Source organism: Aulostomus chinensis, chromosome 19, assembly GCF_037954235.1.
Source record: "Aulostomus chinensis isolate RoL2024-O1b breed Wild chromosome 19, RoL_Achi_v1.0, whole genome shotgun sequence".
In the NCBI taxonomy this organism is placed as follows: domain Eukaryota; kingdom Metazoa; phylum Chordata; class Actinopteri; order Syngnathiformes; family Aulostomidae; genus Aulostomus; species Aulostomus chinensis.
Window position 1 is genome coordinate 11898584 of NC_141338.1, and position 16038 is coordinate 11914621.

The window sequence follows — 16038 nt, forward strand, 5'->3', positions numbered from 1 at the left end:
AGGTTGGAGGGAGAACGTCCTCCAGCCCAAAAACACTGTGGGTACTGATCTCATATAAACGATTGTAATTGTTCGCAGCAGAGTAAATTAATAGTAGGAGGTAAGCACCTGGGAGAGGTGGAGGGAGAGATGATGATGGGCTGTGAAGGGAAAGCAGGAGAGTGACACAGCTCGGCCTCATCTTGGCTATCACATTACTTCAGCCCTCATGATACATCAAGATGCTGGCCAGTCTCCATGTCCCCCCTCCACCCGCCCGCCCTTGGCTATGCCTCTTAAAGTCACACACCTCCTCTTTGTTCCGGAGGCAGCGGTGTGAAGTGCATTGACTCAAATGCACTTTTGGATAGATATGAGTTACCAGAGGAGGTAAGCAGGCATCATGTGGTCATGGATTTTTTTAATTTTTTTTTTATACATCGTCCCTTTCATCAGTGATTTTGATCAGGAAACCAATTCATGTTGTAATCAGATCTCCTTTGAATTATTTCATAAGTAATTATGTTTTTGTTCTTTAGGCATTTTTCTTTTTGTTGTTGTTGGTGAAACTTGAAAGTTGTATGCGTTTCATACTGCTGTGTTATGCTCTAGTTATTGGGGTGTCAGTAGGCAACCAACCCTGTTCCTTTCAATGCAGCGTAATAGTGCGGGGGGGAATTATTAATAAGAATTTAATGTGGTCATAATGCAGTGATTTTGCACTGCTGGCACACTACTTCCTTAGCAATTATCTAAAGTGGTATAACTTCAAAAAGTGCAGAAATGCAAGTACTGCATATTTGAAAAGACTTCACACGCTGCTTTAATGTGTTTAATAGGCTCTCAAAATCAGTGATGTGCGTTAACCGGTTTGGCTTGCTTTGCCATTTTGAGAGGGTAGGCAGGTGCCTGAAGCCAGGAAACCATGCCCCCCTTTCTGTTGGTGTTGTGATGCTTTGTTATGGCTTTGTTCTGCTCTGTTTGTCCTCTATATCTTTTGAAGAGTGGACCTCACTCACCAAGCTCTGAGAAATGACCCCCCCCCTTCCCTCTCACTCTTTCTCTCTCACTAACGGAGAGGTCAGCAGAGTGTAGTATTGCCAACAAAACTAGGCCAAAGTATGATTTCACATTTTCACATTTCTTACTCAGCCAATAGAAGCAGTCTGTTTCAATATGCATCGATGTATCCCAAGAAGAATCCCACAGACATTCACTGCAGCAAATCTAGCTTTAGATACATCCATCCATCCATTTTCTACCACTTATCCTGTTAACGGTTGCCAAGGGGGCTGGAGCCTATCCCAGCAGCCTTCGGTCGAGAGGTTCACCCTAGACAGGTCACCAGTCCATCTCAGGACCAACACATAGAGACAGACAACCATTCACACTCACAGTCACACCTACGGTCAATTTAGAGTATCAATCAGCCTCGTCCCCTCTTGATGTCTTTGGACTGTGGGAGGAAGCTGGAGTACCAGAGAGAACCCACACAGGAACAGGGAGAACATGGAGACTCACACAGAAAGATCCTGTGATGGAGCCGGGGCTCAAACCCAGAACCTTCTTGCTGTGAGGTGACAGTGCTGACCACTGCACCACCGTGCTGCCCGCTTTGGATACATAACATTCTATATTAATGTTACAAACCTTAGTAGGATTCAGCATTTGTTTTAATAAATAAATTGTTCCCTCCTGAATGGCTAATACATCAAAGCTGGCACAGCATTAAAAAAAAAAAACAATTCCCAGAAATATTAGTATCCTTTCACTGATCCCAGTGTTGAATCTAATAGAAAACAACACAGATGTCTGAACAAGGAGGCTTTACAGAGATATGAAAGTAGAAGAGGCACCTGCTGGTTTGAGCCTGTTGTTTTCCACTGAGATAGTAAACAAGCATTTCACCTTATGTTGTTTTGCAATAAGAGAATAGACCAAATAAAGGACAAGCAGAGGCTCAAGGTTGCAGTAAAGGCTGTTGGTTTTAAGGAAGCAGGGTTTTTGTTTTTTTTCAATTCTGTATTGGTCTCCTTTCAAAGTTGGTTTTCCAAGCTCTGCCTCTCAGCATAAGTTTGACCTTGACTGCGTATGTAACAACAACTGTGTGTGTGTGTGTGTGTGTGTGTGTGTGTGTGTGTGTGTGTGTGTGTGTTGTAGTTTTAAATAAGTGGGTGTGGTCTGCTGACACGCACGGTAATGCAGGACTGCTCGAGGAGAAAGGAGGGGCATGGGACAATTAGTGGTAATAAACTGTACATAGAATTAGCCTCACACACTCGTGACTGTGTATTTCACTGTATATTCTTTCTGTCAAGCAGCCTATTGAATTTAGTTATTTTCTGTTTTATTTGTTTATGTTAAAGGAATAGTTGAAATGCTCGAGAAATATGATAGAAATAATAACTTTGTTCTTTAAAAAAGTCCTGTTATCAATGTTAACACCATGTAGAGCTAAATGCAAACGCAAATTAGCCTAGCTTAGCATAAGAAACTAGAAGCACATACGCTTGGTTGTCACTGTTTACAAAAGAGCTCATCAGTGACTGTTTGCTTTTGCAATGTTTCACGGCGCTTCACCAATCACTGATATGTTTAAAAATAGTTGGTGTTGTTGAACTTCTCTGTGAGATAGATAGTAAAACCTGTTTTTCTTAAAATATGGCGGATATCCTACAAACTTGAGGTTTCTACAGGAGCGGATAAAATTCTTTCACCTGATTGCTCGTGAAGAGTGGAGCTCTGATGGTTTGGACATTTTGGTTCATGATCAACTCACATGTAGAAAATGTGGAAGGGAATTTCATCTCCTGAACCACCTTGTTGAGTTCTTAAAGAGTACTTTTTAAAAAAAACAAAAAACAAATCATAACCAAACCAGTCTTTTGGGCTGTATGTGGTGGGTAGAGATAATCAATGTCTTGTATTGCAGGACTGTGAGACAGTTAGCTTAGCTTAGATAAGCTAACAGCATTTGTTTAGTCTACTCATAAACACACAGAAGGATGGTATCAATCTCTTTGTGAACGTGCATGCTTTCCAAATGTTGAACAATGTCTTTAACATGCAAGTTATGGTTGTTGAGAAAAATCTAGTTTTGCCTTGAAACTGCTATTCATTTCTCTCGTCTGTCTTTTGTTTTGGCAGACTCAGAGGCCCTCGGTTTTCTTGGAGATATCGCACCGCTGAGGAAACACAGAAAAATTTATCAGCAAGCTCCAGTGAAACAGACCAAATATCGAAATAAGGCGGATGGTTGCGGGAGCCAAACACGGGCGACGCACCACAAGAGCCATGTGGGAGGCGAGTGAAGGGGTTTTCCTATTTGCACTCATCAAGCCCAAACACTTCCTGCGCTGACATACGCTCTGAGCATTCATCAGCCATCCTCCAGAGTTTTTCCTAAGGGGGAACCCCTGCTATGAGCCCCAGCTCCCTTAGCTTAAGCAGGCAGGCCAACTTCAGTGACAGGCGCTGTGTGGGCATCCCACAAGTCTGGGTTTGGCCCACACAGGACTCACAGACTGCCCCTGAACAAAAAGAATGAAATACTCCTGAGTCACTCCTCCTGCGGTGGCTTCCCGTTGAGTTTTAAATTGGTCTGTTGTGACGTTGTGTCTGCCTTTTGCCCGTCAAGCTCCATCAGTTACTGAAAACCTTTCACCAACTCCTTTTCTGTAACTTCTTCATTCTAATTGGTTTTCCCATCAAGCAGCAGCACGAGTTCCTTTGTGCTCACCACGTGGTGGAGGACCATGGGATGCCGTCAGAGCTCGGAGGAGAAGGAAGCGGCTCGGCGCTCGCGGCGAATCGACCGCCACTTGCGCTCAGAGAGTCAGCGGCAGCGGCGTGAGATTAAGTTATTATTGCTGGGCACCAGCAACTCTGGCAAGAGCACCATTGTGAAACAGATGAAGATCATCCACAGCGGAGGCTTTAACCTTGAGGCCTGCAAGGAATACAAGCCCCTCATCCTGTACAATGCCATCGACTCGCTCACACGCATCATCCGCGCCCTCACCACCCTTAAGATTGACTTTCACAATCCTGATCGAGCCTATGACGCTGTGCAGCTCTTTGCCCTCACAGGGCCGGCTGAGAGCAAGGGAGAGATCACTCCAGAGTTGCTGGGGGTCATGAAACGTCTGTGGGCTGACTCAGGGGTCCAGGAGTGCTTTCAGCGATCCAATGAGTACCACTTAGAGGACAACACTGCTTACTATCTGAATGACCTAGACCGCATCTCCGCCCCTGAGTATATCCCTACAGTAGAGGACATTCTACGATCCCGCGACATGACCACTGGCATTGTAGAGAACAAGTTCACCTTCAAGGAGCTCACTTTCAAAATGGTAGACGTAGGTGGGCAGCGCTCTGAGAGGAAGAAGTGGATCCATTGTTTCGAGGGTGTGACTGCAATCATTTTCTGTGTCGAGCTAAGTGGTTATGACCTCAAACTCTACGAGGACAACCAGACGGTAAGAAAAACCTTTTTTGTAAAAGGGCTGACACAACCATGTTTCATATTTGTACACATGTAAGCTCAAATGTCTCAGTGATGAATGGCTAAAGCAAATTTCAACCAAAGAAAGGTAACTGAACAAAAATAATGTCCAATTCAGTTTTTTGTAACCATTTGTCACGAGGCGTGGAATGATTATTTTTACCATTTTATGTGGAACAAACTGTACAGCAGGCCCTTCCCTACCTTCAAAACCACAAATTTCATGTGAGGTATCAACCCCTCACGAGCAAGAATCACATGATCAGCATATTTATATAAAGTGATTACGCACTTTTTTTTTTTGCTTCCTCACTGGACCTACCAATCAGTTCCAGCATGCTATACTTTCATGAAAGGCTGCATTTAAAAATCAAATGTCCCATTTGAAAGGTTCCTTCAAATCATATCAACGGGGACCTTTGAACTGAGACAGGACTTAGGTTTGTCTGTTTTTTCAGTATCAGTCACTATCACATTTTCAACAAGTGGTCGTTTGAAAGTCATTAGAGAGGACTTCCCTGATCAGTTTGAGAAACTGTGCTTTTTTAAGTGTTGCACTGGTTTACCAGTGATTGGCGAAATTTTATTCTAGAAACAAACACCAGGAAATATGTGTTTAGGAATTCAATATCAAGTAAGATGATCTGGCCCAGTGTGTATGCTGTTGTTATCCTTTAGTTCTATACTCTACAGAAACTTGAAATGAAAGATTCCTTCTGAAGACTTAATTTAACCCCGTGACAAATGGCCTTTTCATAGAACTGGCGCAGTTAGAAATATTTTCTGAATGGGGATCAGAGATAATACAAAAAAGGGGGCTGTTATGTTTGCTTTTGCTCGGTGGTTAAAAAGTAAAAAAAAAAACAACTCCAAGTTTCAAGGCAATTTTCTACTATAAATTTTATATTTTGAAGGCCAGCTCAAACTTCTACGTTTTGAAGAAAATCAAAACTTGTTAATTGTGGCAAGTAATCACTTTAACAAACCAGAACACACTGGACTCATTATCTCACAGGACCACTCCCAGACAGCTGTACAGTTGTTGTGCTACTCACTCAGACGCTCGTTTTGCCCTGATGGCTTTGGTGACAACACGGCGGACACATATTTTTGATTTAGCAGCATTGAGCAGCCGATCCAACATGCGGGTGTTCACAAAAACACACAATGCCAAGCTCAGACAGCAGCCAGAGAGACTTTAGCAGGGAGGGAAGCTAAACCCTGCTCGTTTGCGTTTATTACCCACATTATAACGATACAATACAGGTTGGAAATCTTTAATGTTTCCGTTTCCTTTTTTCATTTCAAGAATGTAAACTCCCAGACTTGAATGAATATGTAAAATAAAGGTTTATTTTTGAGCCTGGCAGTAGTAGTTTGCAAGGTACAATTACTTCTTGCAAGCTCTTGAGAGTCCGTTTTTCAGTTAAGTAGTACAAATAAAGGACTCCTATAGATCAAATGTTCTCTGAATACCCAAATTTATGTTTTAAAGCATGTTCTGGCTGAGAGCAAATGAATGATTGGAAGGGAATAGAAAGGGATGTCGGGAACACGATGCCGCCCTTATTTTTATATGAATAAATTATGACATAGCTTGATGCAGTTTATTGTATTCATTTACTGAACAACTCCTCTACCAACAAAGTATGTCATACTTTTATCCAGTTGTCCTCCTGCAATTTTTAAAAACATTTTTTTTTTAAAGACAGAACTGTACAGGGCAAGACAGTTTGCATAAAATCCCCACAGGGCCTCCAGGGCCATTCAGTGTTTTCTTTTCACCCAAATGACCCTGAGATGCAATTCCTCTACAGTTAATTCAGTTTTGTTTATTTAAACAATTCAGAAGGGTCTCATCTAAATTGTATATCGCAAAAATTCTTTAGCTGTTGACATGAATTGAAGAAATTTACCGAAATGGATGAAACCCTCTCCCACTCTGCCTTAATACGATAACAAAAAAGCTATGAATGAAGAGAGAAGTCTTTGTTTGTTATATCCTCTTCATGGTTATGGAATTTGAACAATTTCCTATCCCAGCCATATCCATGTCTTTATCAGCATGTGTTTAGATGGTTGGGTGGTTTGATGGTGCAAACTCAAAACTGTTTAAGTTTTCAGTCATCAATAATAGGCCAGCTTTTTTTTTTCTGGATTTTCCAAGGCATGCCTTTCTCTTCCCTCAGGAGACGCCAATATCCAAGTATGCCTCATTGTCTTTATATAGACTTTACAAGAAATAAGTCCAGCAGAAGATGAAACTTTGTCATTCTTGTAAATGAACTGGCCTAATAACTATGCATGGGTTACCCTGATAACACAGGGTGTACAGTGTGCCAGGTTGGAACATGAAATCAATTAGTTTTATAGTTTAAAAATAAAGTCTGGGGAGAAAAATGCAGTATGGTGTTAATTGAGTTCACAGAATAAAGTGTGAGACCGTACCTTTGAGAATTCACCGATTGTGAAGGCACTGTGTAGCGGAGGGAGTTCACAGGTGCAGTTAAAAAAAAAAAAAAACTTTTATGATTTCCACGTAGAAGAGTGACAGAAACAAAGCCATCCTGCCGCAGAGCCTCTCGCGCTGCGCTGACATTTATGTGGTTGCTTTGCTACCTTCCCAGTTTTCAGGCAAAGCTAAAGATCTATTTGAACACACCTTCGGGGGCTTCCTCGGATCTTCTTTGGATATTTTGTGAATTAGATTAGAATAGACAACAACAACTAGCTGTTGTATCCTGCCTCACACCATTCAGGAACCCCCTTTCACAAAAAAAAAAGCCAGTCTTTTTGTTCATTGGAATCACACTGATTCAACAAACTTCAAATGAGCGAGTCCATGTGACGCATCCACCCGACCGTTTCTCTGTTAACCACTGTGCCACATCAAACAGTTGTACATATTGGTGAGATTATGTCGTACGGAATACTGCATGCCTCAATAGAACAAGGGTTGTTATTAACGTTTGTTATAAAACTGGACAATGCAAAACGATCTAATTTTACAACCAGATAAAACAGCCACAACTACTGTCCTGATTGGGTGTAGTGAATCCACCACCACAGGCACCACCAAACATCTGCCAGCTAAATACAACATTTGTTGAGTTTGTGATGGAGGATGAGAATGATTGTGTCTGGACAAATCAAGAGCCGGAATCTGATCTATTTGAAACGGAATACACAGAGGAGGAATTACAGGTAATTAGTGGAAACTGAGGATGGATGGAGGTATGCTAACCTGCTAATTCACTGCCATTCATTATGCTAAGCTAACTAGCAGCCAGCACCCTACCCTACCCCTCCACATACAGAGAAGGAGAGGGTATCTGTCTTCTTGTCTACCTCTGCAGATGATAGTAAATCAGCATATTTCCCCCAAAAGTTGACGTGTTCCTTTAACGCAACAGTCACTGGTTCGACATTAGCGACTCCAGATGACTCATCGATTTTAGTTCAAGCGCAAATCTGACTCATCTATTTCTTCTAAGTTGCAAGTGCAAGTCTCTAAACCGTAGCAGCATAATGCTGGTTGATAAGCATGTTTGAATAGTGGCTCCATAAATTGTGTTTGATCTGCTGGAAAGCAATCCAGCAGGACTGATTATAGAGGTTGAATTGCAAAGCTGAAGGTGACAAAGTTTGGTGAACCTGATAAAATAGTCTGCATACAACTGTTTGGGTTGCTGTGAAGGTCCTCATCGGAGCTGTTTTTATAAGGCTAGCTTGTTGGTACCTGGTGATCATCTTAGCCCATCTTAACCTTCAAAGCTGCAAGCAATGTCATTCAAACTTTGTCCAACCTGAAAGACGCCGCTTCGGTTGCAGTGCACCAGCTCACACACGACAGAAAATACACCATAATAATTACAGTACAACATTTACCCATAAACCCATTCCCTGATGCTTTTTCCTTGTCCCATCCCTGTCCTCATAATGAATTGGTTGCCATAGTTACTGTTGCTTAGCAACAGGCCAGTCAAATGCTCCTAATCCTGTGCTGTTGACAGTGAGCTGTGACTATAGGGAACGGAGGATGAGAAGGGAAGGGGAGTGGAGAGCAGGGGAAGGAGGGGAGGGAGGGGAGAACAACAAACAGCAGTGCTGGAGAGAATAGATATGAGGTGTATATGTACATGAATGCATTTATTACGTGGCTGTTGCTGTGTGTGTGCATGTGTGTGTGGAGGGGGGCGTTATTATGAATGTGCGGTGCAGGTTAATATGAAATAGCTGCAGCTGAGCAACTGCAGTGAAGCGTGTGTGTGTGCGCGTGCGTGCGTGCGCGCGTGTGTGTGTGTGTGTGTGTGTGTGTGGTGAAAATGAAGACAATGAGGTTAGTGGCTGTTTTAAGTGTTAACCAAACACAAAGGCAGACACCGGCTGCAGTGTCTGATTCAGTCGGTATTGTTTCATTACTATCTTATCACTTTCAGATGCAGAAGTGGAAACCTGTTTCACTGATAAAAGTTTGTCGTGCACTTTTTTCACTCAAGCCACGGCAACATGATGCAGGAACGGATCTTCATAAAAAATGATATTTTCAGTGGCAGTGACTTTCTTCCGTCCCCTCAGAGGCACCCAGGCAGGTGCCAGACGGCTGTCTGAAAATGTATTTAGGAATATACTCCATCAGTCAGGCACAGAATGTAAACTAGTTGAAGTAATCAAATAAATTACTAGCATGTAATTAGGTTGCCTCTTATGACAAAATGGTGGCTTGGAGAAGAAAAACTTTCCAGGAAACAGGCAGCTCAAGATGATTTTCCTAGCAAGATATACATGCTCACAAATGTCTCATTGTCTCACCCCTACAGTAACACTTCAGAATAAGGGAACATTATCAAAGTTATTTAATGCTTAGTTATGTAGAGGAGTGTTAAATAAGGATTACTTACACATAATTAAATATCTGTTAATGCTCTCGTGACCCTTATTGTAAAGCGGGGAGCATGTGCCCCTTAAGAAAGTTAACATATTACCTTTAGTAAATCATCAGAATCAGAATCAGAATCAGAATACTTTATTCATCCCGGGGGGGAAATTCTGTTGTTACAGTGATTAAGCTCTCAAAGTACTATAAAGTAAAGTATAAAGTTAAAAATTACAATAATTAGAAAGTGCAGACTTTAAGAAATAAGAATAAGATAAAGTGTAAGAGTAAGAATAAAAAAACATAATAGGGTCTTCGCCAGAAGTGCCTTCTGGCTCAGGCCCTAATAAAAACAAGAATAAGAATAAGCTTAAACTATTGACAAAGCACAGTAGTTATAACCAGAGGATTGCACAGTTTAAGTATTGCACAGTTAAGTAATGAATCACTCAGAGGGAGGAGGTGAAGATTTTGATGGCCACAGGTAAGAATGACTACCTGTGGCGCTCTGTGGTGCATGTAGGTGGGATGAGTCCAGCACTGAATGTGCTCCTGTGTTTGACCAGTACTTTATGGAGGGGGTGGTGGATGCTGTCCAAGATTGTGTGGAGTTTAGACAACATCCTCCTCTCTGTCACCACCGTCAGAGAGTCCAGCTTTGCCCCTACAATGTCACTGGCCTTCCGGATGAGTTTGTTAAGTCTGTTGGCATCGGCTACCTCCAGTCTGCTGCCCCAGCACACAACAGCAAACAGGAAGGCACTGGCCACCACAGACTCATAGAGCATCCTCAGCATGGTCCTGCAGATGTTAAAGGACCTCAGCCTCCTGAGGAGGTAGAGACGGCTGAGGCCCTTCTTGTAGCCAGCTTCAGAGTTCTTAGAAAAGTCCAGTTTGTTGTCCAAGTACACCCCCAGGTACTTGTAGTAAATCATGACTAGACACCTAATTTAACTGTTAACTACTGGTTAACTAGGTATTGGTTGTTCATGATGTACCTTTATTGTAAAGGGAGGAACTGTATCCTTTAAGTGGCTTAACATAAACACCATCAGTACATTGTTATTAGACTCATTAATTAACTGTTAACTAAGCACTATTAACGCTTAATTAAGCATTCATGTACCCTTCTTGTAAAGTTTTACCACCTATATTACATTAACTGCTGTAATATAATTTGTACTAATGCATCACTGCACAAAGGGTTGATGCAACACTAATGATGATCAGGTCACATGAACACGAGGGATAAATAACAGGAGAACCAACACGAGGCTGAACAGCTTAAATATCGTACAACTCATCTGCCGGATGGTGTCTAAGATTTCTCTGGGCGGAGATTTGCTGTCTGTAAAGGCCATAGAAAATGTCTGACATCCATATTCACACCATTGATTGACCTCTTTTGCCCTCTCTGGAAGCATCCGCATTCATTAGAGCTCTCCACTCATTCATACTGGGGTTTTCCTTGAAATTGTCGCATTGTGCATTTTTTGTTTAAAAAAAACCCCCCAACAACCTCAAATCGCTCGGTTAATTCATCGGCAAAAGTCTGAGAATACTGTGTGGGACTGTGCTGTGTTGATGTTTGTTGTCATGTCTGAACCCAGCAGTGCTGCTATACCCACAGCAAGGCAGACATTAGTAATTAAAAGTGAGGCTGAGGGGGAAGGGAAATGCTTGAATAATGTAATTCTCAGGTATACGGCAGAAAAACACGGCTTGCCATCTCGTAAGTGCAGAAAGCTCCATGGTGTTTAAGGCAGTGACATTTAAAATGAGCCGTGATGAATTAAGAAGGGTTGGCTGCAAACTTAAGTGATTTGTATTTACGGGAAAACAAAGCAGTGACGTTCCTCATTAATACTTAAGCTTAATTAAAGCCTGTGCCTATGAAGTACAGAGACAGGAGGAGGTGAGGGGGTTTATATATGCATGTATGTATGTGTGTGTCTGTGTGTGTGCGTGTGCGTGTGTGTGTGTGTTTGAAGCAAAGGAAGGGGGTCTGCATGCTTCACTACTCCTGCTCTCCCCCTCCTCCCGCCACCTATCAGGAAACCTCTGGCTGCAGGAACACTGTAGCGGCCAGGTGGGGCGGCTAGAGACTCCCCGGGCTCAGCTGGCGGTCTCCCGCCCAGCTCGTCGAGCCACAGCTCTTGTTTTAACACCCTGGAAAGAGGAGTGCTGAGGTCAAACAGTGTGCCAGACTTTGTGAGGCATACCATGTTTAGGGGCCAGCCGCCGTCCCTGAGGACACACACTTACACAGAAAGGAGAGCTTGTGTTTCAATCTGATTGTGTAACAACATGTGAGGAAATGGGTGTGGAAGGGAGGCTATATGGATAAAGAAAAGAGCAGTATTAACCTCTCAGTGGAATGGAGGAATTCTCTATTTCTGCACACAATAACTAATATTTTCCTAGCTTAGTAGTTGAAAACCCACAACAGACAAAAAAGGAGAAAATGTCCATCACAAACCTCAGTTTATTTTTCTAGTGTTCAGAGGCTTTTTTTCCCTAATTATTTATTTCATGCTGCTGTCAAATCTAAGAATTGTACTGGTTTGTTTGGCAACTACATTAAAGTACTATTAATACTCTAATTGTCGTGGAAACATTTTATTATTTCCATAATAACTCATTATAAAGAGGCAGCTTTTACGGACGGAAATTAAAAAAAAAAAAAATTTTCTTGATAACCAGGCTGCTGTAAAAAGTATATTTTAGGCTGCAGCTAAAGGTTACACGAAGCTCTAGTTTCTCATAACTGTTGCCTTTTCATCATCATCCAAAAATAGTGCATTTACACCACTGAATAATCAGGGTTTACTTTGAGTCTGCACCATGATTGCTGAATCCTCCGTCGTTTTCCCTCTTTTTTCCATGCCGTGCAGATCTTGTGATTTGCTCAGAGCATCATGTTGTCTCTGTAACCTTTTAAACAACAGTCCTCCATCTGACAACCTCCCAGTCACAAGCTACTGGCCACTCGCCACATGCCAGCAGCTGCCATGAACTGATCAACTTTCTTTCTTTCTTTTCTCTCATACATTAAATGTCACATGAGCGCAAACCATATAGGGGGAGGGGGAGGGGGGGTTGCACACATATACATGCACACATGTATGTTATAAAACTGTAATATGCTCTAAATGGGCTTCGTGCACATATTTTTCTGAAAATGTGTTCGATTTTTATTTCAATTTTGTTTAATTAATCTATTAAATTTTGAGGTGGAGGGCGGGGGGGGGGGGGTTTACAGATGTGGTTTAATGTTGATACCAGTCACAAGATTCAAATCTTGCTGCTCCCTCTACCTACCACAGCGTATGACACACTAATCTGACTGCAGGACAAATCAGGCATGACACGTTTCCTGTGTAGAGGTATTTCCGTTACAGATATCTCTCCCGATCAATTTAAAAATGTCAATTTTCCGAAGCGACATGTTTAGATTACCTCCTTTGACCATCTATCAGTCTTTGTTTTCTGTCATGGATGACAAAAACAGTAGCAGATCCTCATATTTGATTTGATGAAAATTTAAATTTGATTTAAAATTCAAAAATGCAGTACACAAATATGCCTAAGTATCACAATCAAGTCAAACACCATATTTCCACTGCGGTCCATTTACCTTTGGAAGCAGTAAATGTTTGATATTTTTGCTTGAAAAAAAGAACAAAACCAATAACTGAAAACCAAAATAGTTGGTAATCGTTTCCACTATTGATTGACTGTGTCGGCTCCACTTCACAATTTTCAACATGTCTAAAGAAAGTGATGAAAAAATAAACGATCGTGTCCCAAAGGGAAATGTGAGAGCTCTGATGCAGAACGTGAAGTCCGTCGTGACATAATAACGGGCCGCACAGTATTGGCTTAGTTGAGTACATTTCTGTGAGAGGGTGGTCAACTCCTTATCTTGCTTTTGTTTCAACCTCGAATCCCGCTGTGACCTTACATGCTCCAATTTGCTCTCTTTGCTGTGCCAAATCACATTATCTTGCCTGTGTGAATGAGATTGAGCGATAAAATGGATTGATGTGGCTTGTTGTCTCAGCTGTGAAAGCCTCACGGTCGTATCCTCTTTTCTTAATTTCTCTCCTCTTCCTGACAGAGCCGTATGGCCGAGAGCCTGCGCCTGTTCGACTCCATCTGCAACAACAACTGGTTCACCAACACGTCGCTCATCCTCTTCCTCAACAAGAAGGACCTGCTGGCTGAGAAGATCAAACGCATTCCTCTGACAGTGTGCTTCCCTGACTACAAAGGTCAGAACACCTATGAGGAGGCAGCTGTCTATGTGCAGCGGCAGTTTGAGGACCTCAACCGCAACAAGGAGACCAAGGAGATCTATTCGCACTTCACCTGTGCCACTGACACAAGCAACATCCAGTTTGTGTTCGACGCTGTCACGGACGTGATCATCCAGAACAATCTCAAGTACATTGGGCTGTGCTAGGACCTGACACTGGGTGTTTAGGTGGGGAAGGTGGTGGTGGTGGTGGTGAGGGGGGGTGGGGGGTGGGGTGGGTGGGAGAGAAGAGTAATCTCTTTGAAGAGGTGCAACAGAGAACTGCAAGTGATATGAGGTGGTAAAATTGGTCAGGGATGGATGATACTGTAGATTCATCTGCTTCATTTGATGGTTAAGGTAGGATTTTTACCCCGATGTGTTTGCACTGAATATGAGTATGCAGAGACACCCAAACACATGCACGCGCGCACACATACACACACACATACACACACATACAGAGACACACTTATGTTTGCTAACACACAAGATCTTTGGATCAGCGGGTCAAGCACTTGTTTGACAAGGCGACACTGGAAATTTTAGACGGCCACCTCGACCTGCCTGTCAAACCTAAGACTGAATCGTAGGTGGTTACTTACTGGTGGTTACTTTTGTCTCCTTTTATTTTGTTTGCCTGAGAAAATTAATGCTGCTTTACAGGATGAATTTTGACAAAAATTAATGTTCTCTTTTTTGGCTTTTCACTCTAACAATGGTAAACAGTGAGGGCACCTGTAAGGGGAGGGGGGGGGGGGGGGGTCTGCATTTAATCGGGGAAGTTTAAAAAAAAGTTAACGGACATGATGTCACAGGCCTATAAAAGAGGAAACTGCCACAGTCTAAACCTGAAATGTTTTCTACACTGTTTCTGCCCCCCCCCCCCCAACCTACTACTTGCTAATGTTGTCCCCCCCCCCCCCCTTCATCTCTTTTGTGCTTTAAAAAAAATAAAAATAAATAGATCATGTCTCTCAAGCCTGCTTTTACTGCAGGACTTGTAATACCAGAGAGTGTTAACGAGTCTGAAGTATTCTTTATGATCATTCCAGTTTCCAGCAACCACGACAAAAACAGTGCCAAGATCAGTTTGTAAATAAAAAGCAGATCCCATCGGTTATGTTCGTTTTTTTGTTTTTGTTTTTATGGACAAATACATTAAAAACATGCATGATTTTGTTACTTTGGGATACAAATATATTTTCTTTGGGATTATGTTGCTCTTTTCTTAGGTTTAAATAATATATTCCCGAAAATATATATTAAGTCGAACACTGTGTACGATTGTACAGTTGTCAAGAGAGGAATCTATTGAAGAGTTATATGAAATAATAAAATGATACGATGATGATGATGATGACGATGACGATGACGACAGATGATGACGCCGATGATGTCAGGGAAAACCTCACTAAGAAGTTAGCATGAGAAGAAACAGTGGATGAAAGGAGAACAAGACTGTAGAAAATATGAAAAAGAACCTTGAAAGTTCAATCTTCCTTGCATTATCTAAGTGGAAATTGTTAAACAGTCAGTCAGTATGATGTGTAAATATACTGTAAGGTACATTCTTTGTCCAAACAACTGAAAAATAATGGTTGAGCTGGGGGACTGTAAGTGAGACAAAGAGAGCGCGAGAGAAAGAGAAGGTGGAAAACCCCACTCCACTCCTCCTCTTACCCTTTCTTTTCAGTTAGGAGGGTGATGTGCAAACAACTCAGCTAAGGGCTTCAGGCTTACAGGATGTCCACTTCAACAACAAAAAAACAAAAGAATTTAAAAAGAAATATTTGAAGAAAAAAAAAAAAGGACAATAACTATGAATAAAACAACTTATGCAAATTTTCATGGTGTTGTAAATGTGTTTTTGGGGGTTGGTTGTTGTGTCCAAAAAAAAAAAAAAAAAAAAGGGCTTCTAAATGTGTTGCTATCAATCTTTCTTTTTTGTTCTTTTCCTTTCTACTAGTGTGCAGCAGCCAGTGATTTCTGAATGGAACACGCTATTCCAAATCCTTGCTTCTATCCTCCGAAAAATCATGACGTAAAAAGTGTTTGTCCCGGATAGACAATGTAGCTGCTGGGGCGAGAACAATTTGAACATAAAGTATGCAATTAAATCACTCCTGAATAAACTTGCCTATGTGTGATGGAATAACAACCTACAGATTCCACTCTAATTAGTGTGCAAACCCCGCCAACGTGTCCGCTAACGGCTCGATCTCACATCAGCCAAAACATTCAAACCACTGACAGCCTTAATAATGAGTACAATAAAACACTGCGAAAAGTCCTCCCTTGGTGAGGGGCATGATGTTCGCTTCTTATTAAATCTGTTTTACAAAGGAATTGTTTTCTTTTAAGGGTCAGTTGAAAAGGCTT

The 16038-nt window shown here is 41.8% G+C and overlaps 1 protein-coding gene across 1 annotated transcript in view; it reads left to right on the plus strand.

The window, feature by feature from the left end:
- gnaz (guanine nucleotide binding protein (G protein), alpha z polypeptide) overlaps positions 1-13865 on the plus strand; it is a 30169-nt gene extending 16304 nt beyond the window's left edge. The window contains exons 2-3 of the mRNA XM_086186427.1: positions 3127-4457; positions 13480-13865. Coding sequence (XP_086042553.1) covers positions 3735-4457; positions 13480-13824 — 1068 coding nt within the window. The 5' untranslated portion in view covers positions 3127-3734 and the 3' untranslated portion in view covers positions 13825-13865. The remainder of the gene's footprint in view (positions 1-3126; positions 4458-13479) is intronic.
- Positions 13866-16038: the final 2173 nt, after the last annotated feature.